This window comes from Cherax quadricarinatus, chromosome 100 (assembly GCF_038502225.1).
Source record: "Cherax quadricarinatus isolate ZL_2023a chromosome 100, ASM3850222v1, whole genome shotgun sequence".
In the NCBI taxonomy this organism is placed as follows: domain Eukaryota; kingdom Metazoa; phylum Arthropoda; class Malacostraca; order Decapoda; family Parastacidae; genus Cherax; species Cherax quadricarinatus.
Genome location: NC_091391.1, coordinates 1,861,527 through 1,886,732, shown reverse-complemented (window position 1 = coordinate 1,886,732; position 25,206 = coordinate 1,861,527). Strand labels below are relative to the sequence as shown.

Sequence of the window (25,206 nt, the reverse complement as noted above, 5' to 3'; positions counted from 1 at the left end):
GTTTTTTTCGGCAAATTTCATCCAATAGAGGCTTTTTTCTCTTAACACTACGTTCATAAATAGTTTTACCAGAAGCATCAATCCATCTCATTCCTTGATAGGCATACTCAAAGTTATACCTGGCACTCATTCTCTTGATGCCTATGCCAGAAGTGCTTAAGTGTTTCCCAAAGTCCATAGAATTAGCAAGTCGTAGTCCTTCCTCTACTTCGTATTTTGCATGTACTTGAGTTAATTCCATCCGGAAAACAAAATCTTCAGGATCTTTGGAAATAAGAATATTTTCCTTCAAGAAGCTTTCAAAGCTTTCTCTGCCTACGTAGTTTCTTTCACATTCAAGGACCACCAACATGTTCTCCTCGTATTTCTTCATATTGATGTCTTCCAGGTGGCGACTCTTGTGTTTCAAGATGTTCTTCTGGACTTTCACTTAGTCTTCAACTAAAGATTATATCTTTGGAGGACGGTTTCTTACCCTCGAAGAGCAGAAGATATTTAGTACTCTTATAGTAAGTCTCTGAGGTACTTCACCTTAGACTATACACTTATAATATAGTCACACTGAAGGAGTTCACTCCTTCAGTATTTCTTACCCTCGAAGAGCAGAAGATATTTAGTACTGTTATAGTAAGTCTCTGAGTTACTTCACCTTAGACTATACACTTATAGTTAGACACACTCAAGGATTTCACACCTTCAGTGTCTTAAATATATTATATACTTCAGGGTCTTAAATATATTATGTTACTTCAAGGTCTTAAATATATTTTATTACTTCAAGGTCTTAACTACAGTATATTACTTCAAGGTTCTTTAATAGTAATGTAGTGAGGCTAATAGTGAAGGAAACTAGAAGTGCTTTGGTTACTCCAGTGATGCAAGTGATGACTGACAGCATCCTGTAGTGATGACTGACAGTATCCTGTAGTGATGACTGACAGCATCCTGTAGTGATGACTGACAGTATCCTGTAGTGATGACTGACAGCATCCTGTAGTGATGACTGACAGTATCCTGTAGTGATGACTGACAGCATCCTGTAGTGATGACTGACAGTATCCTGTAGTTATGACTGACAGCCTCCTGTAGTGATGACTGACAGTATCCTGTAGTGATGACTGACAGTATCCTGTAGTGATGACTGAGCATCCTGTAGTGATGACTGACAGCATCCTGTAGTGATGACTGACAGTATCCTGTAGTGATGACTGACAGCATCCTGTAGTGATGACTGACAGCATCCTGTAGTGATGACTGACAGCATCCTGTAGTGATGACTGACAGTATCCTGTAGTGATGACTGACAGCATCCTGTAGTGATGACTGACAGCATCCTGTAGTGATGACTGACAGTATCCTGTAGTGATGACTGACAGTATCCTGTAGTGATGACTGACAGCATCCTGTAGTGATGACTGACAGTATCCTGTAGTGATGACTGACAGACAGTATCCTGTAGTGATGACTGACAGCATCCTGTAGTGATGACTGACAGCATCCTGTAGTGATGACTGACAGCATCCTGTAGTGATGACTGACAGCATCCTGTAGTGATGACTGACAGCATCCTGTAGTGATGACTGACAGCATCCTGTAGTGATGACTGACAGTATCCTGTAGTGATGACTGACAGCATCCTGTAGTGATGACTGACAGCATCCTGTAGTGATGACTGACAGCATCCTGTAGTGATGACTGACAGCATCCTGTAGTGATGACTGACAGCATCCTGTAGTGATGACTGACAGCATCCTGTAGTGATGACTGACAGCATCCTGTAGTGATGACTGACAGCATCCTGTAGTGATGACTGACAGTATCCTGTAGTGATGACTGACAGCATCCTGTAGTGATGACTGACAGCATCCTGTAGTGATGACTGACAGCATCCTGTAGTGATGACTGACAGCATCCTGTAGTGATGACTGACAGCATCCTGTAGTGATGACTGACAGCATCCTGTAGTGATGACTGACAGCATCCTGTAGTGATGACTGACAGCATCCTGTAGTGATGACTGACAGTATCCTGTAGTGATGACTGACAGCATCCTGTAGTGATGACTGACAGTATCCTGTAGTGATGACTGACATCATCCTGTAGTGATGACTGACAGCATCCTGTAGTGATGACTGACAGCATCCTGTAGTGATGACTGACAGCATCCTGTAGTGATGACTGACAGCATCCTGTAGTGATGACTGACAGCATCCTGTAGTGATAACTGACAGTATCCTGTAGTGATAACTGACAGTATCCTGTAGTGATGACTGACAGCATCCTGTAGTGATAACTGACAGTATCCTGTAGTGATGACTGACAGCATCCTGTAGTGATGACTGACAGCATCCTGTAGTGATGACTGACAGCATCCTGTAGTGATGACTGACAGCATCCTGTAGTGATGACTGACAGCATCCTGTAGTGATAACTGACAGCATCCTGTAGTGATGACTGACAGCATCCTGTAGTGATAACTGACAGCATCCTGTAGTGATGACTGACAGCATCCTGTAGTGATGACTGACAGTATCCTGTAGTGATGACTGACAGCATCCTGTAGTGATGACTGACAGCATCCTGTAGTGATGACTGACAGCATCCTGTAGTGATGACTGACAGCATCCTGTAGTGATGACTGACAGCATCCTGTAGTGATGACTGACAGCATCCTGTAGTGATGACTGACAGCATCCTGTAGTGATGACTGACAGCATCCTGTAGTGATGACTGACAGCATCCTGTAGTGATGACTGACAGCATCCTGTAGTGATGACTGACAGCATCCTGTAGTGATGACTGACAGCATCCTGTAGTGATGACTGACAGCATCCTGTGGTGATGACTGACAGCATCCTGTAGTGATGACTGACAGCATCCTGTAGTGATGACTGACAGCATCCTGTAGTGATGACTGACAGCATCCTGTAGTGATGACTGACAGCATCCTGTAGTGATGACTGACAGCATCCTGTAGTGATGACTGACAGTATCCTGTAGTGATGAATGATAGTATCCTTTAGTGATGATCAAAAGCATCCTGTAGTGATGACTGACAGCATCCTGTAGTGATGACTGATAGCATCCTGTAGTGATGATTGACAGCATCCTGTAGTGATAAATGACAGCATCCTGTAGTGATGACTGACAGCATCCTGTAGTGATAACTGACAGCATCCTGTAGTGATGACTGACAGCATCCTGTAGTGATGACTGACAGCATCCTGTAGTGATGACTGATAGCATCCTGTAGTGATGATTGACAGCATCCTGTAGTGATGACTGATAGCATCCTGTAGTGATGATTGACAGCATCCTGTAGTGATGACTGACAGCATCCTGTAGTGATGACTGATAGCATCCTGTAGTGATAACTGACAGCATCCTGTAGTGATGACTGACAGCATCCTGTAGTGATGACTGACAGCATCCTGTAGTGATGACTGACAGCATCCTGTAGTGATGACTGACAGCATCTTGTAGTGATAACTGACAGCATCCTGTAGTGATGAATGACAGCATCCTGTAGTGATGACTGACAGCATCCTGTAGTGATAACTGACAGCATCCTGTAGTGATGAATGACAGCATCCTGTAGTGATGAATGACAGCATCCTGTAGTGATGAATGACAGCATCCTGTAGTGATGACTGACAGCATCCTGTAGTGATGACTGACAACTGTAGTGATGTTTAATACTGAACAATTTACTGCAGTGATTTTGAGCACATAACAGTTTACTGTAGTGATGTGGAGTGTAAAATCCTTAAACGGTCCAAACGTATATGTACACATTCTCTCATGTAGCGTCCCAAACGTATATATATATGTTTCATTTGTCATTCATTCAACTTTGGTACGATATGCCTGAGTCACCTACACATGAGAGAATGGGTGTGCGCACTCAGTGTGTCTGCCATATAAAAAAAATGGGGACACCTGGGTACTACATGCTCTTTTTTCCTAAAAAAAATCAATTTTTGGTTTCTCAAAATATTCAGGGTGCTGTGCGAGAGAATGTATATATACGTTTGGACCGTTTAAGGGTTAGCAGTTTACTGTAGTGATGTAAAGTACATAACACTGTACTATAGTGATGTAGAGTACTGAATAGTTTACTGTAATGATGTGGAGTGCTGAATACTTTACTGTAGTGATGTAAAATACTGAATAGTTTACCGAAGTGATGTGGAATACTTAACAATTTACTGTAGTGTATTATTATTTTTTATATAAAAGAAGCACTAAACCCACTAGGGCACACAGTGGTTCAGGACAGAGGGTGTTGGTGCAGCAGAAAATAGCCAGGGGTGGAGAGGATAACACAGGTTGAGTTAGAATGGGCTGTCAGAAGTGCTAAAGGAAGTATTATCAAAGTTTGTTTAATAAATCTGTTGCTGTCTAAAAGCAAGGGTCACCCCGATCCATAAAGGAGGAGACCACACAGACTTGAATAACTATAGGCCAATATCCAACTTACACCCTCTCTCTAAAATCTTTGAAAAATTAATCCATAAGCATATCTATTCCTACCTCATCTCTCACAACATACTCAACCTCTGTCAATTTGGGTTCAGGCCTAATAAAAATACTAATGATGCTATTATCCACATTTTTTTTTTTTTTCAACAAGTCGGTCGTCTCCCACCGAGGCAGGGTGACCCAAAAAAAGAAAGAAAATCCCCAAAAACAAAATACTTTCATTATCATTCAACACTTTCACCACACTCACACATTATCACTGCTTTTGCAGAGGTGCTCAGAATACAACAATTTAGAAGCATACACATATAAAGATACACAACATATCCCTCTAAACTGCCAATATCCCAAACCCCTCCTTTAAAGTGCGGGCATTGTACTTCCCATTTCCAGGACTCAAGTCCGACTATATGAAAATAACCAGTTTCCCTGAATCCCTTCACTAAATATTACCCTGCTCACACTCCAACAGATCGTCAGGTCCCAAGTATCATTCGTCTCCATTCACTCCTATCTAACACGCTCATGCACGCTTGCTGGAAGTCCAAGCCCCTCGCCCACAAAACCTCCTTTACCCCCTCTTTCCAACCCTTTCAAGGATGACCCCTACCCCTCTTTCCTTCCCCTATAGATTTATATGCTTTCCATGTCATTCTACTTTGATTCATTCTCTCTAAATGACCAAACCACCTCAACAACCCCTCTTCTGCCCTCTGACTAATGCTTTTATTAACTCCACACCTTTTCCTAATTTCCACACTCCGAATTTTCTGCATAATATTTACACCACACATTGCCCTTAGACAGGACATCTCCACTGCCTCCAACCGTCTCCTCGCTGCTGCATTTACCACCCAAGCTTCACATCCATATAAGAGTGTTGGTATTACTATACTTTCATACATTCCCTTCTTTGCCTCCATAGATAACGTTTTTTGACTCCACATATACCTCAACGCACCACTCACCCTTTTTCCCTCATCAATTCTATGATTAACCTCATCCTTCATAAATCCATCCGCCGACACGTCAACTCCCAAGTATCTGAAAACATTCACTTCTTCCATACTCCTCCTCCCCAATTTGATATCCAATTTTTCTTTATCTAAATCATTTGATACCCTCATCACCTTACTCTTTTCTATGTTCACTTTCAACTTTCTACCTTTACACACATTCTCAAACTCATCCACTAACCTTTGCAATTTTTCTTTAGAATCTCCCATAAGCACAGTATCATCAGCAAAAAGTAACTGTGTCAATTCCCATTTTGAATTTGATTCCCCATAATTTAATCCCACCCCTCTCCCGAACACCCTAGCATTTACTTCTTTTACAACCCCATCTATAAATATATTAAACAACCATGGTGACATTACACATCCCTGTCTAAGACCTACTTTTACCGGAACATATTTATACAGCAATAGAGAAGAAAGAAGTCCCACTGGGGATCTTCATTGACTTACGTAAAGCTTTCGATACAGTTGACGACGACTTGCTCCACATAAAATTGTCGCACTCTGGTGTAAGAGGGCACTCCCTCAACTACCTAAAGTCATACCTCAGCAACAGAAGCCAATATGTGAACACAAATGGGGCAAACTCTTCCGCACAGCCAATTACAGTTGGTGTCCCACAGGGAAGTGCCCTAGGCCCTCTTCTCTTTCTCATATACATAAATGACCTACCAAATGCATCGCAACTACTCAAACCCCACACTATTTGCAGATGACACTACATACGTCTACTCTCACCCGAGCCCAGTCATGTTAGCCAATACTGTAAATACCGAATTACAGAAAATATCAACCTGGATGAGGACCAACAAACTTACTCTAAACATTGACAAAACGTACTACATTCAGTTTGGTAACAGAGCTACAGATGTGTCTCTAAACATAATGATAAATGGATTACCTATCACAAAACTCACAGAGGGAAAATTCTCAGGAATCCACCTTGATAATAGATTCAAATTTCAAACACATATACAACAAATTTCCAAAAAAATTCCAAGACCGTAGGCATACTATCAAAGATACGGTACTATGTTCCACAGTCAGCCCTCCTGGCCCTATATTACTCTCTTATTTACCCCTATCTCACCTATGGAATTTGTGCATGGGGCTCAACAACAATAAACCATCTCAGACCACTAATCACCCAACAAAAGGCTGCAGTCAGAATGATAATAAATTCCCACTACAGACAACACACTCCACTAATATTCAAAACTCTAAACCTACTCACCATACAAAACATCCATACTTATTACTGCACCTACTACGTACATAGAACACTTAACTCTCTGATATTAACCCTCCCCTCAAACATCTCCTTACCAACCTTAACAGAACACATGACCATAACACAAGACACAGATCATGATGTTCCTCGTGTCCATCTCACGCTATGTAAAAACTCAATGCACATAAAAGGCCAAAAATCTGGAATTCATTACCTGTGAATATAGAAGAAACACTGTTTATAAATTCAAGTCTCTTCTCAAAAATCACTTACTCACCCACAACTAAATAAATACTGAATAATTGTATCTCATAAATTGTATCTCATATATGTATCTCATTATTGTATCTCATAAATGTCAACCTGTGACCCAATCAAACTTTGTTATTATTTAACTTCATTACCTAACATAATACTCCATTCTACTGATTACACAGCAACACAGTAAATGACCATATGACCTGTCTTTGTAATACTCATTTGTACTAAATTGTTATCTGTTTATAATAATTTTTGTACCACTGAATATATCATTGCTTAGTTAATCTTAAGTTAATTTTAAGCTGCCCATAATGTGCTGCATACAAGGGGCTTTGGTATGCTGCTCTTTAAAAATTGTATTCCTTGTACTTCTCTGTATCATGTTCAAATAATAAATAAATAAATAAAAAATAAATAGGAGAGAGAAGGTTACAGTTCGATCAAAGCCGGACCGAAATGTTATCAAAACTTGCTCTCTGAGTGCGTTATTTGTGTATTGCTCCAGTTATGGTATTGTGACTTTTTGTTTTTGATGACAAAAGACACAGTAAAGAATACAATATACAATGCAACTTTATTTCAACATTGTACAATGGACCCCAGGCTTACGATATTATTTCATTCCAGAAGTATGTTCAGGTGCCAGTACTGAACGAATTTGTTCCCATAAGGAATATTGTGAATTAGATTAGTCCATTTCAGACCCCCAAACATACACGTACAAACGCACTTACATAAATACACTTACATAATTGGTCGCATTGGGAGCTGATCGTAAAGCGGGGGTCCACTGTACTGCATAGTTTATATAGAAATGGGTGACAATTAAGACCATGTTTAAAGCCCATGGTTATGCACAGCATTTCAGGTGAGCTTAAGCCCAACTTAGGATTACAAGAGCATATCATTGTACATGTTTACAAAAAAATAATTAATTGGATTATAGTCTAGTAAGTTTACATCTTCTATTTTGTATATTAGATAATATAAGAGCGGGTGGCTGGTAATGGTGATTGTGACGGATAGAACTGAGATTATCTTGCCGTCATCATAATAATGGACAGGTCTATAATCAACAGACTTTGTCCTTTGTTTCCAAATCTGTTAGCCCAGCGGAGTTTGACCCATATTTCCATAGTATAAGTAAATTGAGGTCTAATAAATCAGTGGTTTACTGTATTTACAGTGGTTATCTCACTGCATTCAGAAAATTGCTATTTAAGGTGCTGAATATATAGAGAAATAGTTTGATATGTTATAATTAGGAAGATATTTAATGCACAACTACTACTTTTTGCAGGTTTCTTAAGGCAGTATACCCTACAAGGACCTCCACATAATATAGCCCAAGTTAAGCAGTACATAACAAAAGATGCTTGGAATCAGATGAAGTTTGATCGTGCGTATGAACGGTTAGTACATCCTTTCCTTTCATGTACAAATTTTCCTCCGTGAGTCACCTTTACTGTTGACACTCCTTTGATGAGTTCCTAGAGTTTTTCTACTCCCAGAGCCTAGCCTAGGGCCAGATATATTCTGCCTCATTTTGAGTTACAGAATCTATATAGCTTTAAATGTTGTTTTAAATGGTTTAATATCAATGTAAGAAAAAATGATTGGATGTAAAAAGAACTTAGAGTTTTGGCAATCCACTGAGTATATTTTGAATGAGACTCCCACGTTAATTTTCAATTTATGAGTTATGTACCAAGCCTCAAAAAAGGGAAGGTAACATAAAATTAGAAATAAATGAAATTGATCATGATGCCCCGTAGCCTGGTGGCTGAAGTTCTCGCTTCACACGGTGATAGTCCAGGTTCAGCTCCTGGCGAGGGTAGAAACATTGGGCATGTTTTTTTTACACCAGTTGTCTATGTTCACCCATCAGTAAAATGGGTACTTGGGTGTTAGTGGACTAGTGTGGGTGGCATCCTGCGTGTTAGTGGACTGGTGTGGGTCACATCCTGGGTGTTAGTGGACTGGTGTGGGTGGCATCCTGGGTGTTAGTAGACTGGTGTGGGTGGCATCCTGGGTGTTAATGTACTGGTGTGGGTCATATCCTGGGACAAAATTGACCTAATTTGCTGGAAATGCTCAGCATAACAAGGGACTTTCTATATAGTAGTATGTCAGCTATGGTCTGTATACCATGTACATGTACACCTTGTACATGTACTTGTATATCTTGTACATGCACTTGTATACATGTACTTGTATACCTTGTACATGTACTTATATACCTTGTACATGTACTTGTATACCTTGGACATGTACTTGTATACCTTGTACATGTACTTGTATACCTTGTACATGTACTTGTATACCTTGTACATGTACTTGTATACCTTGCACATGTACTTGTATACCTTGTACATGTACTTGTATACCTTGTATACATGTATACCTTGTACATGTACTTGGAGAAATAAAGTTATTATATATTATATTAGTAAAAATATTGAATAATCAAAGAAAACTTCGGAGTTTGACTGTATGGTGTGTTGTACACACGAGAGAGAGAATTTTTGGGAGGTGGATGAGCTTTTCGTATTTAATTTTTTTTATTGCACTAATAACAGATGTTCTAGTCTTGTTGGACTCCTGATGGGTGGAATAATCAAATAGCCAGTTTTAAATGCTTCTTGTGGCTCTATCATCTACAGTATTCGATTAAGTAATTAATGTGATCAGACGCAGCTGTCTAAGCTTTATATAGATGGGCTTAGGGGTGGCTTTTTGGGGGTTGGTGGATTATTGGGAGATGTCAGCCCCTCCTTGACTTCCTTAGTGCCACCTTTGAGTATGAAACAATGTAAAAAATTTATTTTCCCTTAGTACAGTATCCTTAAACTAATTTCTTGTACTTTCTGACAGCTTTAGCACCAAAGAAGTGAAAATAGATGAGGTGGAGCTGACAGTACCCAGCAATATTGAAGCTTTCATTGAAGATCACCAGAATTCTCAGTTCATTCCTTGTAATGAGTCAAGAGCAGCGTATTATAACCTGAAGTATCTCAAGGATGAGACGCCATATGAAACACAGTAAGATTTTTTTCATATACATTTCTCACTATTACATAATAGATTTTTTGTTTATATTTCTTTAAGACATGTTGTCTTCCACAAGGGAGGGTGATCCCAAAAGAGAGGAAATGCATTCATCATTATTCATTCATACACCGACTTGCAAGAAGCATGCCGACATCACAGTTCAAATGACCTTCTGAACTGTAGCATCCTCACCCCTTCTTCAGAGTGCAGATACTGTACTTCCCACTTCCAGATCTGTAATATCTTCGCCTCTTCTCCAGAGTACAGGTACTATACTTCCCACTTCCAGATCTGTAATATCTTCACCTCTTCTTCAAAGCGCAGGCACTGTACTTCCCACTTCCAGATCTGTAATATCTTCACCTCTTCTTCAGAGTGCAGGTACTGTACTTCCCACTTCCAGATCTGTAATATCTTCACCTCTTCTTCAGAGTACAGGCACTGTACTTCCCACTTCCAGATCTGTAATATCTTCACCTCTTCTTCAGAGTGCAGGCACTGTACTTCCCACTTCCAGATCTGTAATATCTTCACCTCTTCTTCAGAGTGCAGGCACTGTACTTCCCACTTCCAGATCTGTAATATCTTCACCTCTTCTTCAGAGTGCAGGCACTGTACTTCCCACTTCCAGATCTGTAATATCTTCACCTCTTCTTCAGAGTGCAGGCACTGTACTTCCCACTTCCAGATCTGTAATATCTTCACCTCTTCTTCAGAGTGCAGGCACTGTACTTCCCACTTCCAGATCTGTAATATCTTCACCTCTTCTTAAGAGCCCAGGCACTGTACTACCCACCTCCACAACTGTAATATCTTCACCTCTTCTTAAGAGTGCAGGCACTGTACTTCCCACTTCCAGATCTGTAATATCTTCACCTCTTCTTAAGAGTGCAGGCACTGTACTTCCCACTTCCAGATCTGTAATATCTTCACCTCTTCTTCAGAGTGCAGGCACTGTACTTCCCACTTCCAGATCTGTAATATCTTCACCTCTTCTTCAGAGTGCAGGCACTGTATTTCCCACTTCCAGATCTGTAATATCTTCACCTCTTCTTAAGAGTACAGGCACTGTACTTCCCACTTCCAGATCTGTAATATCTTCACCTCTTCTTAAGAGTGCAGGCACTGTACTTCCCACTTCCAGATCTGTAATATCTTCACCTCTTCTTAAGAGTGCAGGCACTGTACTTCCCACTTCCAGATCTGTAATATCTTCACCTCTTCTTAAGAGTGCAGGCACTGTACTTCCCACTTCCAGATCTGTAATATCTTCACCTCTTCTTAAGAGTGCAGGCACTGTACTTCCCACTTCCAGATCTGTAATATCTTCACCTCTTCTTAAGAGTGCAGGCACTGTACTTCCCACTTCCAGATCTGTAATATCTTCACCTCTTCTTCAGAGTGCAGGCACTGTACTTCCCACTTCCAGATCTGTAATATCTTCACCTCTTCTTCAGAGTGCAGGCACTGTACTACCCACCTCCACAACCCAAGTCCAGCCAATTGATTTCCCTGAATCCCTTCATAAATGTTACCTTACCTACCTACCTGGAGGGTATTCCAGGGGTCACCTCCCCCCTGGTCCGGTCTATGACCATTCCTTACAGTAGTTCAGGGCCTAATCAACAAGAAAGTGGGTTGCAAGCAATGTAACTATGGTGAATAGAAACGAAATTGTTTTGTCATGATAGTAATAATAATGAGTAATTTTGTAGCCAACTAACTTTGTCCGCTGTTCCCCAATCAACTGACCCAGTACATTTTGTTCCATATTTCTGAAGTCCATTAAATCAGAGTCAGTTATTCTGAGGATTTAATTTAGCTACCTTTGTTATTCCACCATTAATCTCACCTCTGCGGTGTAGTGCTGAATGATACATATATGGATTCTGCACCTTCTATGAATATATAAATAATAATAATATTATTATTATTATTATTATTGACACTGGCCGATTCCCACCCAGGCAGGGTGGCCCGAAAAAGAAAAACTTTCACCATCATTCACTCCATCACTGTCTTGCCAGAAGGGTGCTTTACACTACAGTTTTTAAACTGCAACATAAACACCCCTCCTTCAGAGTGCCGGCACTGTAGTAATAGTAATAATAGTAATAGTAATAAAAATAATAATAATAATATAATAATAATAATACAGTGGACCCCCACATAACGATTACCTCCGAATGCGACCAATTATGTAAGTGTATTTATGTAAGTGCGTTTGTATGTGTATGTTTGGGGGTCTGAAATGGACTAATCTACTTCACAATATTTCTTATGGGAACAAATTTGGTCAGTACTGGCACCTGAACATACTTCTGGAGTGAAAAAATATCGTTAACCGGGGGTCCACTGTATAGCCTCTCATCACTTAGCAACGTACTTCTGTAAATGCATTGCATTTCTCAGGTAAATATTTATGCATGTTATTATATTTATTTTTTTATTTCAGGTTTAAACATAAGGCTTGGAAATTACTTGCAAAAGCTAAAACTCTTATGGATCAGTTGAAAATTCCCTTCTGGTTGAGCAGCGGAACTCTACTTGGTAAGACTGAGTTGACTTCTTCATACGAGTCGACCATCACTCATCTGGCAGCGTTGGAACATTATATACCCATACCATTGGCATGGTAAATTACAGGAAACTGCAGTTTACCTGGAATGTAAACTTTTACCGATGACACTAGCCGAAATGATTGCAGGATTAGTGATGGAACCAGATTAGTGATGGCCAACCTGTATTATGTATTAATGATGGTAGAATTACCAACAATATGTTAGTAGATGAATGGTTCAGAGAACTGACATGTTGATAAATTAGACACATGTGCAACTCTTGGGTATCTTTATTGAGGAAACGTTTCGCCACACAGTGGCTTCATCAGTCCATACGTAGGAGAAACTTGAAGAACAGGAGAAGAATGAGATAATCAGTCCCTCAACCTTGAGTCGATGTGTTCAGTCCATCAATCTTGAATAGAATACGGCATATCAGCGGAGAAGCAGCTTATAAACCGTATGGCAGGAGAGGTGCAGCAGTCATAGGTCGTGTCACATTTGTTCAATGTGGAAGTAGGTCGTGCCCAAGAATTAGGCAGGCGAAGAATTCCTAAGTATTAAGATCCCAAGAAGTTGCAGTGTCTGACAGATTTGTAGACACTGCAACTTCTTGGGATCTTAATACTTAGGAATTTGTCAGACACTGCAACTTCTTGGGATCTTAATACTCTATTTTCTCTATTCTGTTTATTACAATATACAGTACACTACTGTATAAACATTTACAAATATACCAGAAATGTTATAAATGGCACAAAGGTGACATTAAAACAATATCAAAGATGGTTGACACAAACTCACCACCATTATAGTATGATCCTCACTTAGCGACGAATTTGTTTACTGACGTGGTCTTAGGAATGGGGCTCCGTCGTTAAGTGAGGAGAGGCTGTAATGTGACATTTTATTGTGGAGAGTGAAACAATAAAATGTCACATTATTAGCACTTGCGTCCTTTATTTGACCTGTATTATCATTCGGTCTTCTATTGCTTCTCTCTTTACCATTTTGTTGTTGCCTCAATTAATGTATTTTTAATTTTTATGGACACAACTTATTTTTCAACATTTGGGTGTCTTGTGGAAATGTTTTGCCACAGTGGTTTCCTCAGTCCATTGCAGAGGAGAATGGTGAAAATCAGGAATTTGAGGTAATCAATCCATCAATCTTGATCAAATGATTACATCGACTCCAGACTGAGGGACTGATTTTCCCAAACTCCTGATATTTCAACTATTTTCCTCTGTATTAGACTGATGAAGCCACTGTGTGGCAAAACGTTTCAACAGTAAAGATACCCAAGCGTCACACGTGTCTAATTTTTCAACTTGTCGGTTCTATGAACTCATTTATCTACAATTTTCAGTCATATGCATACTCTATACTCATCAAATATTTTTATAGAACATGCTAAAAGACTGTAATTTTCCTTTTTTAATTTGCAATTTAACCTATACTTACAAAAGTGTTCAGACAAAAGCATAAAGAGTTTGTGGATGTATATAATATGCTGTTCCAGTGCTATTTTTGACAGTTTGTGTTTGTTTATGAAGGCTAGACAACATAAAGTAACTTTAGTGTGAATATAAGTTGTTGTTAGTTGATTCACTAGAGATAATTACCTGGTATGGCGAGACTGGGTTGAAACAACGGTGTTTGGAGACGTGTGTACAGGTAGCGTAGCTGGTAGGCCTCCCGTGGGTTCCTGCAGCAGTGATTGCTACTGGCTTGCCTCTGCTAGATTGAGTCCTTCAGCCTAGATGGAAGGTGTTCAGTCCCTCGGTCCTGATGGAAGGTGTTCAGTGCCTCAGTCTTGATGGAAGGTGTTTACTTTCTCAGTCTTGATAGAAGGTGTTCAGTCCCTCAGTCCTGATGGAAGGTGTTCACTTTCTCAGTCTTGATGGAAGGTGTTCAGTCCCTCAGTCTTGATGGAAAGTGTTCAGTCCCTCAGTCTTGATGGAAAGTGTTCAGTCCCTCAGTCTTGATGGAAGGTGTTCAGTCCCTCAGTCTTGATGGAAAGTGTTCAGTCCCTCAGTCTTGATGGAAGGTGTTCAGTCCCTCAGTCTTGATGGAAAGTGTTCAGTCCCTCAGTCTTGATGGAAGGTGTTCAGTCCCTCAGTCTTGATGGAAGGTGTTCACTTTCTCAGTCTTGATGGAAGGTGTTCAGTCCCTCAGTCTTGATGGAAGGTGTTCAGTCCCTCAGCCCTGATGGAAGGTGTTCACTTTCTCAGTCTTGATGGAAGGTGTTCAGTCCCTCAGCCCTGATGGAAGGTGTTCACTTTCTCAGTCTTGATGGAAGGTGTTCAGTCCCTCAGCCCTGATGGAAGGTGTTCACTTTCTCAGTCTTGATGGAAGGTGTTCAGTCCCTCAGTCTTGATGGAAGGTGTTCAGTCCCTCAGTCTTGATGGAAAGTGTTCAGTCCCTCAGTCTTGATGGAAGGTGTTCAGTCCCTCAGCCCTGATGGAAGGTGTTCACTTTCTCAGTCTTGATGGAAAGTGTTCAGTCCCTCAGTCTTGATGGAAAGTGTTCAGTCCCTCAGTCTTGATGGAAAGTGTTCAGTCCCTCAGTCTTGATGGAAGGTGTTCAGTCCCTCAGTCTTGATGGAAAGTGTTCACTTTCTCAGTCTTGATGGAAGGTGTTCAGTCCCTCAGTCTTGATGGAAGGTGTTCAGTCCCTCAGCCCTGATGGAAGGTGTTCACTTTCTCAGTCTTGATGGAAGGTGTTCAGTCCCTCAGTCTTGATGGAAGGTGTTCAGTCCCTCAGTCTTGATGGAAGGTGTTCAGTCCCTCAGTCTTGATGGAAGGTGTTCAGTCCCTCAGCCCTGATGGAAGGTGTTCACTTTCTCAGTCTTGATGGAAGGTGTTCAGTCCCTCAGTCTTGATGGAAAGTGTTCACTTAAGTAAAACTAACTTTTACAAACAATACAATATATTTATTTGTTACAATACATTGTAATCTGAAATCTTCCTTTCAGGTTTTTACCGCCAGTGTGACATCATTTCCTGGGCTATGGATGTTGACATTGGTGTTTTTATCGAAAACTACACTCCTAATCTCATCACAGAATTTGAGAAAAAGGGCTTGAAGCTTTCTCACAAGTTTGGGAAAGTTCATGATAGTTTTGAACTATCTTTCAAAGAAGAAGACATCAAATTAGACATATTTTTCTTTTACACTGAAGGTGCTACCATGTGGAATGGTGGGACTCAAGCCAAAACTGGGAAAAAATTCAAGTAAGTTGATTGTGTTACTGGAGGGCCCCATTTTTATGGCTGTTATACATACACAACTACTATACTTTCATACACTCTTATATGGGTGTGAAGCTTGGGTGGTAAATGCAGCAGCGAGGAGACGGTTGGAGGCAGTGGAGATGTCCTGTTTAAGGGCAATGTGTGGTGTAAATATTATGCAGAAAATTCGGAGTGTGGAAATTAGGAGAAGGTGTGGAGTTAATAAAAGTATTAGTCAGAGGGCAGAAGAGGGGTTGTTGAGGTGGTTTGGTCATTTAGAGAGAATGGATCAAAGTAGAATGACATGGAAAGCATATAAATCTATAGGGGAAGGAAGGAGGGGTAGGGGTCGTCCTCGAAAGGGTTGGAGAGAGGGGGTAAAGGAGGTTTTGTGGGTAAGGGGCTTGGACTTCCAGCAAGCGTGCGTGAGCGTGTTAGATAGGAGTGAATGGAGACGAATGGTACTTGGGACCTGACGATCTGTTGGAGTGTGAGCAGGGTAATATTTAGTGAAGGGATTCAGGGAAACCGGTTATTTTCATATAGTCGGACTTGAGTCCTGGAAATGGGAAGTACAATGCCTGCACTTTAAAGGAGTGGTTTGGGATATTGGCAGTTTGTAGGGATATGTTGTGTATCTTTATACGTATATGCTTCTAAACTGTTGTATTCTGGGCACCTCTGCAAAAGCAGTGATAATGTGTGAGTGTGGTGAAAGTGTTGAATGATGATGAAAGTATTTTCTTTTTGGGGATTTTCTTTCTTTTTTGGGTCACCCTGCCTCGGTGGGAGACGGCCGACTTGTTGAAAAAAAAAAAAAAAAAAACATACACAAATAACCCGCACATAAAAGAGAGAAGCATACGACAACATTTCTGTCCGATTTGGACCATTTACAAAGTCACAAAGTGTGACTTTGTAAATGGTCCAAGTTGGACCGAAACGTCGTCGTAAGCTTCTCTCTTTTATGTGCGGGTTATTTGTGTATCGTTCCAGTCACGGTATTGTGCCTTTTTTTGTTATTTATGGCTGTTGTGTTCCTGGTTTCCGACGATAAGCAAAAATCACCAGGTGGAAAAGAGCATTTTTTCAATATGGAATGCATCTAAAATGCCTGATAATGTGTTCAAACTATCATATGTTAAGCGCTCAATACAGCTAGTGTCAGTATGTTTCAAACTGCTAGCCGTGATGCCATGGGCTTTAAATACCGTCAGGTCAGCAGAGTTTGAACTGCTATTACGCCCCCACTGTGAGGGCATAGTGAGTCAGACACGTATGCTTAGGCAGTCAGGACATCAGACTGCAGGCTGGGCTTCCTACTTATATATTCCCAATATATTATAGGTATAACCATTTCAGTGAGTTACATTTCAGTATCACTCCACTTAAGAACCCTTCACGACACTAGGCATAAATAACATACAAAAATAAAATAAATACACAGCCTGCCATAAATATTTTAAGCAAGTTACCATAAAAGTACTCTCATAATGTCTATTATTTTTTTCAGATATGTTTTTCCAGCATTTACTCTCTGCTGGACGGAGTTCCTTGATTTGAAGGTGAGAATTCCATGTCAAACAGAAGAATACATCCGAGCGAATTACGGATTATCCTGGTTTACACCTATGAAACAGTGGGATTGGAAAGCTAGTCCACCTAATGTACAAGAAAATGGCATGTGGCCAGAGTCTGAGTGGCCAGAAGTCATTGTTGTGAATGAGAGATGAACATATTCTACACAACATTGCTTCTGACATCATCGCTTCAAACCACAGAATGGGTGGGGTTTGAACCTGTGACGAGTGAGTTGTAATACTCCAGGCCAGTGCATAAGTCACCCATTCTGTGGTTTGCAATTGTATTATGATTTTATGAGTAATCATCTCTTCACTCTGAAAACTGCTTAAGAGCACTCGACTTTAACTTTCTAGAGAGAATAAGTGAGGATATGATTAAAATGTACAAAATGATAATAGGAATAAGTGGAAATATAAACAAGGTGCTACCTGGAGTATACCTGGAGGGGGTTTTGGGGGTCAGCATCTTCGACACTGTAAAATATGGTAATAATAACAGGACTTGTAGAATTCTTCCTCCACAAGTTACACGTTTCGTAAAAGGTGATCAAAATGCCGGGAGGAGCAAGTGGCTAGTAACCCCTTCTTTTGTATACATTACTAAATTTAAAAAGAGAAGCTTTCGTTTTTCTTTTTAGGTCACCCTGCCTCAGTGGGAGACAACCAGTGGGTTAAAAGAAAAATTTGTAGAAAGGAATTCAATTTGGATTCGTTTTCATTTATTAAGGATATAGGGAAATCACTACTTTGGTAACAGAATTGTATATATACGTACATGGAAAAATTGCCAGTAACATTATAAAAAACATAATACGTTGGGTAGCTTCAAAAATACATGTATGTTTGACAAATATGAGTTAGAATAGTTGACTGAGAGCTGGGCATCCGTGTAGCATGGGCCAGTAGGCCTACTGCTAATGTTCTTCAATTCTTATGTTCTTAGAGGTAGTAATATTTTCCAACAGTGATATTATTATTGATCTGTTAAAAATGTAAATCACTAGATATTATATTATCACCTTTTTATCTATTAATATTCACCAACTTTAATAATCACCTAAACAGTGTTGGGCAGCTGAATGCTTTTATGCCAAATTATATTTATAAGGTATGAATGACTCATCATTATGTCTGTATATTAATGTACTTCTCCATTGGGAAGTGAAGTACAGTGGACCCCCGGTTTACGATATTATTTCATTCCAGAAGTATGTTCAGGTGCCATTACTGAACGAATTTGTTCCCATAAGGAATATTGTGAATTAGATTAGTCCATTTCAGACTCCCAAATATACACATACAAACGCACTTACATAAATACACTTACATAATTGGTCGCATTGGGAGCTGATCGTAAACCGGGGGTCCACTGTATTCCTCTGTAAGTCATGCTTGTCGTAAGAGGCGACTAAAATGCCGGGAGCAAGGTGCTAGTAACCCCTTCTGTATAAATTACTAAATGTAAAAAAGGAAAAACTTTAGCTTTTCTTTTTTTGGGTCACCTTGCCTTGGTGGGAGATGACCAATGTGTTCAAAAAATATGTATTTTATTGTTCTACTAGTCTAATAGTATTTTGAAAATGTTTCTTTGTATTTTGAAAGTTGCAGCACTTATATTCACAATACTGTAGAACCCGCGTATCCACGGATTCGGTTTCTGCGGTTTCAGGCATTCACGGTTTACCATGGCCCGACAATAATCCTTAATTTTGCTTAGTAATGACATCAAAGCACAGAAGTAGTGATGGTGGTAGTTCTTCAAAGCCTAAGAGAAGGCATAAAGTGCTGCCCACCAAAGCACAGTAGTAGTGATGGTGGCAGTTCTTCAAAGCCTAAGAGAAGGCATAAAGTGCTGCCCACCAAAGCACGGAAGTAGTGATGGTGGCAGTTCTACAAAGCCTAAGAGAAGGCATAAAGTGCTGCCCACCAAAGCACAGAAGTAGTGATGGTGGCAGTTCTACAAAGCCTAAGAGAAGCCATAAAGTGCTGCCCACCAAAGCACAGTAGTAGTGATGGTGGCAGTTCTACAAAGCCTAAGAGAAGGCATAAAGTGCTGCCCACCAAAGCACAGAAGTAGTGATGGTGGCAGTTCTACAAAGCCTAAGAGAAGCCATAAAGTGCTGCCCACCAAAGCACAGTAGTAGTGATGGTGGCAGTTCTACAAAGCCTAAGAGAAGGCATAAAGTGCTGCCCACCAAAGCACGGAAGTAGTGATGGTGGCAGTTCTACAAAGCCTAAGAGAAGGCATAAAGTGCTGCCCACCAAAGCACAGAAGTAGTGATGGTGGCAGTTCTACAAAGCCTAAGAGAAGCCATAAAGTGCTGCCCACCAAAGCACAGTAGTAGTGATGGTGGCAGTTCTACAAAGACTAAGAGAAGGCATAAAGTGCTGCCCACCAAAGCACAGAAGTAGTGATGGTGGCAGTTCTACAAAGACTAAGAGAAGGCATAAAGTGCTGCCCACCAAAGCACAGAAGTAGTGATGGTGGCAGTTCTACAAAGCCTAAGAGAAGCCATAAAGTGCTGCCCACCAAAGCACAGTAGTAGTGATGGTGGCAGTTCTACAAAGCCTAAGAGAAGCCATAAAGTGCTGCCCACCAAAGCACAGAAGTAGTGATGGTGGCAGTTCTACAAAGACTAAGAGAAGGCATAAAGTGCTGCCCACCAAAGCACAGAAGTAGTGATGGTGGCAGTTCTACAAAGCCTAAGAGAAGCCATAAAGTGCTGCCCACCAAAGCACAGAAGTAGTGATGGTGGCAGTTCTACAAAGACTAAGAGAAGGCATAAAGTGCTGCCCACCAAAGCACAGAAGTAGTGATGGTGGCAGTTCTACAAAGCCTAAGAGAAGCCATAAAGTGCTGCCCACCAAAGCACAGAAGTAGTGATGGTGGCAGTTCTACAAAGCCTAAGAGAAGCCATAAAGTGCTGCCCACCAAAGCACAGAAGTAGTGATGGTGGCAGTTCTACAAAGCCTAAGAGAAGCCATAAAGTGCTGCCCACCAAAGCACAGAAGTAGTGATGGTGGCAGTTCTACAAAGCCTAAGAGAAGCCATAAAGTGCTGCCCACCAAAGCACAGAAGTAGTGATGGTGGCAGTTCTACAAAGCCTAAGAGAAGGCATAAAGTGCTGCCCACCAAAGCACAGAAGTAGTGATGGTGGCAGTTCTACAAAGCCTAAGAGAAGCCATAAAGTGCTGCCCACCAAAGCACAGAAGTAGTGATGGTGGCAGTTCTACAAAGCCTAAGAGAAGCCATAAAGTGCTGCCCACCAAAGCACAGAAGTAGTGATGGTGGCAGTTCTACAAAGCCTAAGAGAAGCCATAAAGTGCTGCCCACCAAAGCACAGAAGTAGTGATGGTGGCAGTTCTACAAAGACTAAGAGAAGGCATAAAGTGCTGCCCACCAAAGCACAGAAGTAGTGATGGTGGCAGTTCTACAAAGCCTAAGAGAAGCCATAAAGTGCTGCCCACCAAAGCACAGAAGTAGTGATGGTGGCAGTTCTACAAAGACTAAGAGAAGGCCATAAAGTGCTGCCCACCAAAGCACAGAAGTAGTGATGGTGGCAGTTCTACAAAGCCTAAGAGAAGCCATAAAGTGCTGCCCACCAAAGCACAGAAGTAGTGATGGTGGCAGTTCTACAAAGACTAAGAGAAGCCATAAAGTGCTGCCCACCAAAGCACAGAAGTAGTGATGGTGGCAGTTCTACAAAGCCTAAGAGAAGGCATAAAGTGCTGCCCACCAAAGCACGGAAGTAGTGATGGTGGCAGTTCTACAAAGCCTAAGAGAAGCCATAAAGTGCTGCCCACCAAAGCACAGTAGTAGTGATGGTGGCAGTTCTACAAAGACTAAGAGAAGCCATAAAGTGCTGCCCACCAAAGCACAGTAGTAGTGATGGTGGCAGTTCTACAAAGACTAAGAGAAGGCATAAAGTGCTGCCCATCAGTGAAAAACTGATAATTTTTTACTTATTGTTTATAATTTATCAATTAAACTTCATCAGTTGAACTTTATCATAGGTTTGTATGCAAACGAAAAATACTTGCATATAGGGTTCGCTACTGTCTGTGGTTTCGGGCATCCACGGTAGGTCTCGGAATGTAGCCCCCGCGGATACAGGGGGACTACTGTATTTATTATGGAGGATTTTGTCATTTACACATTTAAGGGTAATTGTTTAATGTGAAAATCTTATTTTGTACCTCATATCTATCCTATGGAGTTATTTAGAAGACAACAAAGGTATATAATGGATTTAGAGACTGTCTCCCAACATTTTGCTAGCTAAACAAATTATAGTATTAATGAACTTATTAAAAATTTATTGATTCAATAATAACAAGTTGTTCACTCAGTGACTTAAGCCATTACAATGGCAAGCAGAGCCATGGGAGACTGTCTGCACATTCCCTGATATTCATTGATACCTGGAGGGTGTTTCGGGGGTCAACGCCCCTGCGGCCCAGTCCATGACCAGGCATCGTGGTGAATCAAGACCTGATCAACTAGGCCACACACAATCCAACATATGAACCACAGCCTGGCTGGTCAGGTGCCTGTCCAGCTCCTTGAAGATAGCCAGGGGTCTTGAAGACAGCCAAGGGATCTATGGTTAATCCTTTATGATGTGCTGAATAATCTCATTTAAAAATATGGGTCAGCTTTTTTTGGTTAAAACTAATGTTCTGATAATATATTTTATACAATTTCACTGTATTCTCATGTTTCACTATACAGAATTCTAAGTTTTCTGATGCTATCTATTAAGGCAGTATACCTTAATAATTTACAATTAGGCGTGTGACCTTAGATTAGTTCCTTAATCATTTAAAGTTTAGCATACCACCTTAGGCTAGTCACTTCCTCTACTTGCAGTGCTGTTCTGTGTTTTTTATACGTATATCCCGCAATGGCAGTTTTTGGAATGAAATATTTAATATTCAATGGATTCGTACGAGGTTTTGGTCAATCTCGTAAAAAAGTCACACAATAATACTTTAAAATTAGTGTTGCTGCTCCTAAATATCATAGTGTATTATTACAGCCTCTCCTTACTTGACGACGGAGTTCCGTTCTTAAGATCACATGGGTAAAAGAATTTGTCGCTAAGCAAGGACCATACATTAATGGTAGTGGATTTGTGTCAACCATCTTTGATATTGTTTTAATGTCACCTTTGCACCATTTGTAACATTTTTAGTAGTATATTTTAAATGTTTATAGTGTACTGTTTTATTATTTTTTATTATCACACTGGCCGATTCCCACCAAGGCAGGGTGGCCCGAAAAAGAAAAACTTTCACCATCATTCACTCCATCACTGTCTTGCCAGAAGGGTGCTTTACACTACAGTTTTTAAACTGCAACATTAACACCCCTCCTTCAGAGTGCAGGCACTGTACTTCCCATCTCCAGGACTCAAGTCCGGCCTGCCGGTTTCCCTGAACCCCTTCATAAATGTTACTTTGCTCACACTCCAACAGCACGTCAAGTATTATAAACCATTTGTCTCCATTCACTCCTATCAAACACGCTCACGCATGACTGCTGGAAGTCCAAGCCCCTCGCACACAAAACCTCCTTTACCCCCTCTCTCCAACCTTTCCTAGGCCGACCCCTACCCCGCCTTCCTTCCACTACAGACTGATACACTCTTGAAGTCATTCTGTTTCGCTCCATTCTCTCTACATGTCCGAACCACCTCAACAACCCTTCCTCAGCCCTCTGGACAACAGTTTTGGTAATCCCGCACCTCCTCCTAACTTCCAAACTACGAATTCTCTGCATTATATTCACACCACACATTGCCCTCAGACATGACATCTCCACTGCCTCCAGCCTTCTCCTCACTGCAACATTCATCACCCATGCTTCACACCCATATAAGAGCGTTGGTAAAACTATACTCTCATACATTCCCCTCTTTGCCTCCAAGGACAAAGTTCTTTGTCTCCACAGACTCCTAAGTGCACCACTCACTCTTTTCCCCTCATCAATTCTATGATTCACCTCATTTTTCATAGACCCATCCGCTGACACGTCCACTCCCAAATATCTGAATACATTCACCTCCTCCATACTCTCTCCCTCCAATCTGATATTCAATCTTTCATCACCTAATCTTTTTGTTATCCTCATAACCTTACTCTTTCCTGTATTCACCTTTAATTCTCTTCTTTTGCATACCCCACTAAATTCATCCACCAATCTCTGCAACTTCTCTTCAGAATCTCCTAAGAGCACAGTGTCATCAGCAAAGAGCAGCTGTGACAACTCCCACTTTGTGTGTGATTCTTTATCTTTTAACTCCACGCCTCTTGCCAAGACCCTCGCATTTACTTCTCTTACAACCCCATCTATAAATATATTAAACAACCACGGTGACATCACACATCCTTGTCTAAGGCCTACTTTTACTGGGAAAAAATTTCCCTCTTTCCTACATACTCTAACTTGAGCCTCACTATCCTCGTAAAAACTCTTCATTGCTTTCAGTAACCTACCTCCTACACCATACACCTGCAACATCTGCCACATTGCCCCCCTATCCACCCTGTCATACGCCTTTTCCAAATCCATAAATGCCACAAAGACCTCTTTAGCCTTATCTAAATACTGTTCACTTATATGTTTCACTGTAAACACCTGGTCCACACACCCCCTACCTTTCCTAAAGCCTCCTTGTTCATCTGCTATCCTATTCTCCATCTTACTCTTAATTCTTTCAATAATAACTCTACCATACACTTTACCAGGTATACTCAACAGACTTATCCCCCTATAATTTTTGCACTCTCTTTTGTCCCCTTTGCCTTTATACAAAGGAACTATGCATGCTCTCTGCCAATCCCTAGGTACCTTACCCTCTTCCATACATTTATTAAATAATTGCACCAACCACTCCAAAACTATATCCCCACCTGCTTTTAACATTTCTGTTTCTATCTTTATCCCATCAATCCCGGCTGCCTTACCCCCTTTCATTTTACCTACTGCCTCACGAACTTCCCCCATAGTGTACTGTATATTGTAATAAAGAGAATAGAGGAAATGAGCTCTAATATACATTATTTAGGTATGCATACTGGTCAGAGAGCCTGTCGTAAGTCCGAGTCATCGGTAAACAAGTACGTCACTAAGTGAGAAGAGGCTGTATTACAATAAAAATTAAAAGCTAAACGATCAGTGGTCAGCGCTGAATGTCATAGCATAGACATTACATTTTCTTTTAGTCACTTGTAAAAGTTTGAGAGAAACAGACATGGAGAGACACTTGGGACACTTTTATTGAAAATGTTTGTTATGGGACCTTGTTTTTCCAGACACACAGCAGTATTCTATTACAGCCAAAATTTTGGTATAAATGAAGACAGAATACTGGTACGTTTAAATTTTTTGTATAAATAAAGTATAATTACCATTAATATTGTTTAAATCCTCTTCCAAATACGTACTGTATGTGCTTGTAGTCGAACCAAGTACCATTTATATGAACAAGTGCTAAACCAGAAGGGTGTCATGCAACACCTGGGGAATAGGAAGCAGTTAGATTTGATCCAGAGGAAGAGGATGGTATCACAAATTCCTTGGGTTAAGAGCCCTGACCAAATACATAAAGGAACCCCCTTGTAGGGTTACCTACTGACCGAAGATGAGAACTATGTAAGTACAAGTTACAAGTTTTCCCTAACTTTATGTGGGTCCGATACCCAAATAACCTGCACATACAAGAAACTGTATTTAAATTTAAACAAATTTCAATTTTTTTTTTTTGTAAAGTTTACAAT

At 40.6% G+C, this 25,206-nt stretch overlaps 1 protein-coding gene across 6 annotated transcripts in view; it reads left to right on the top strand.

Annotated features, from left to right (window-relative positions):
- Positions 1–19,967, top strand: part of LOC128704671 (ribitol-5-phosphate transferase FKTN) — a 40,267-nt gene extending 20,300 nt beyond the window's left edge. For 3 of the 6 annotated variants that reach the window (XM_070079570.1, XM_070079571.1, XM_070079569.1), the window contains 5 exons: positions 8,294–8,405; positions 9,868–10,035; positions 12,500–12,594; positions 15,583–15,841; positions 17,355–19,965. In XM_070079570.1, the coding sequence (XP_069935671.1) occupies positions 8,294–8,405; positions 9,868–10,035; positions 12,500–12,594; positions 15,583–15,841; positions 17,355–17,574 (854 nt within the window). In that variant the 3' untranslated portion in view covers positions 17,575–19,965. Of the gene's footprint in view, positions 1–8,293; positions 8,406–9,867; positions 10,036–12,499; positions 12,595–15,582; positions 15,842–17,354 lie in introns of all 6 variants that reach the window. The other 3 variants (XM_070079567.1, XM_070079568.1, XM_053799811.2) reach the window with 3 other exon arrangements.
- Positions 19,968–25,206: the final 5,239 nt, after the last annotated feature.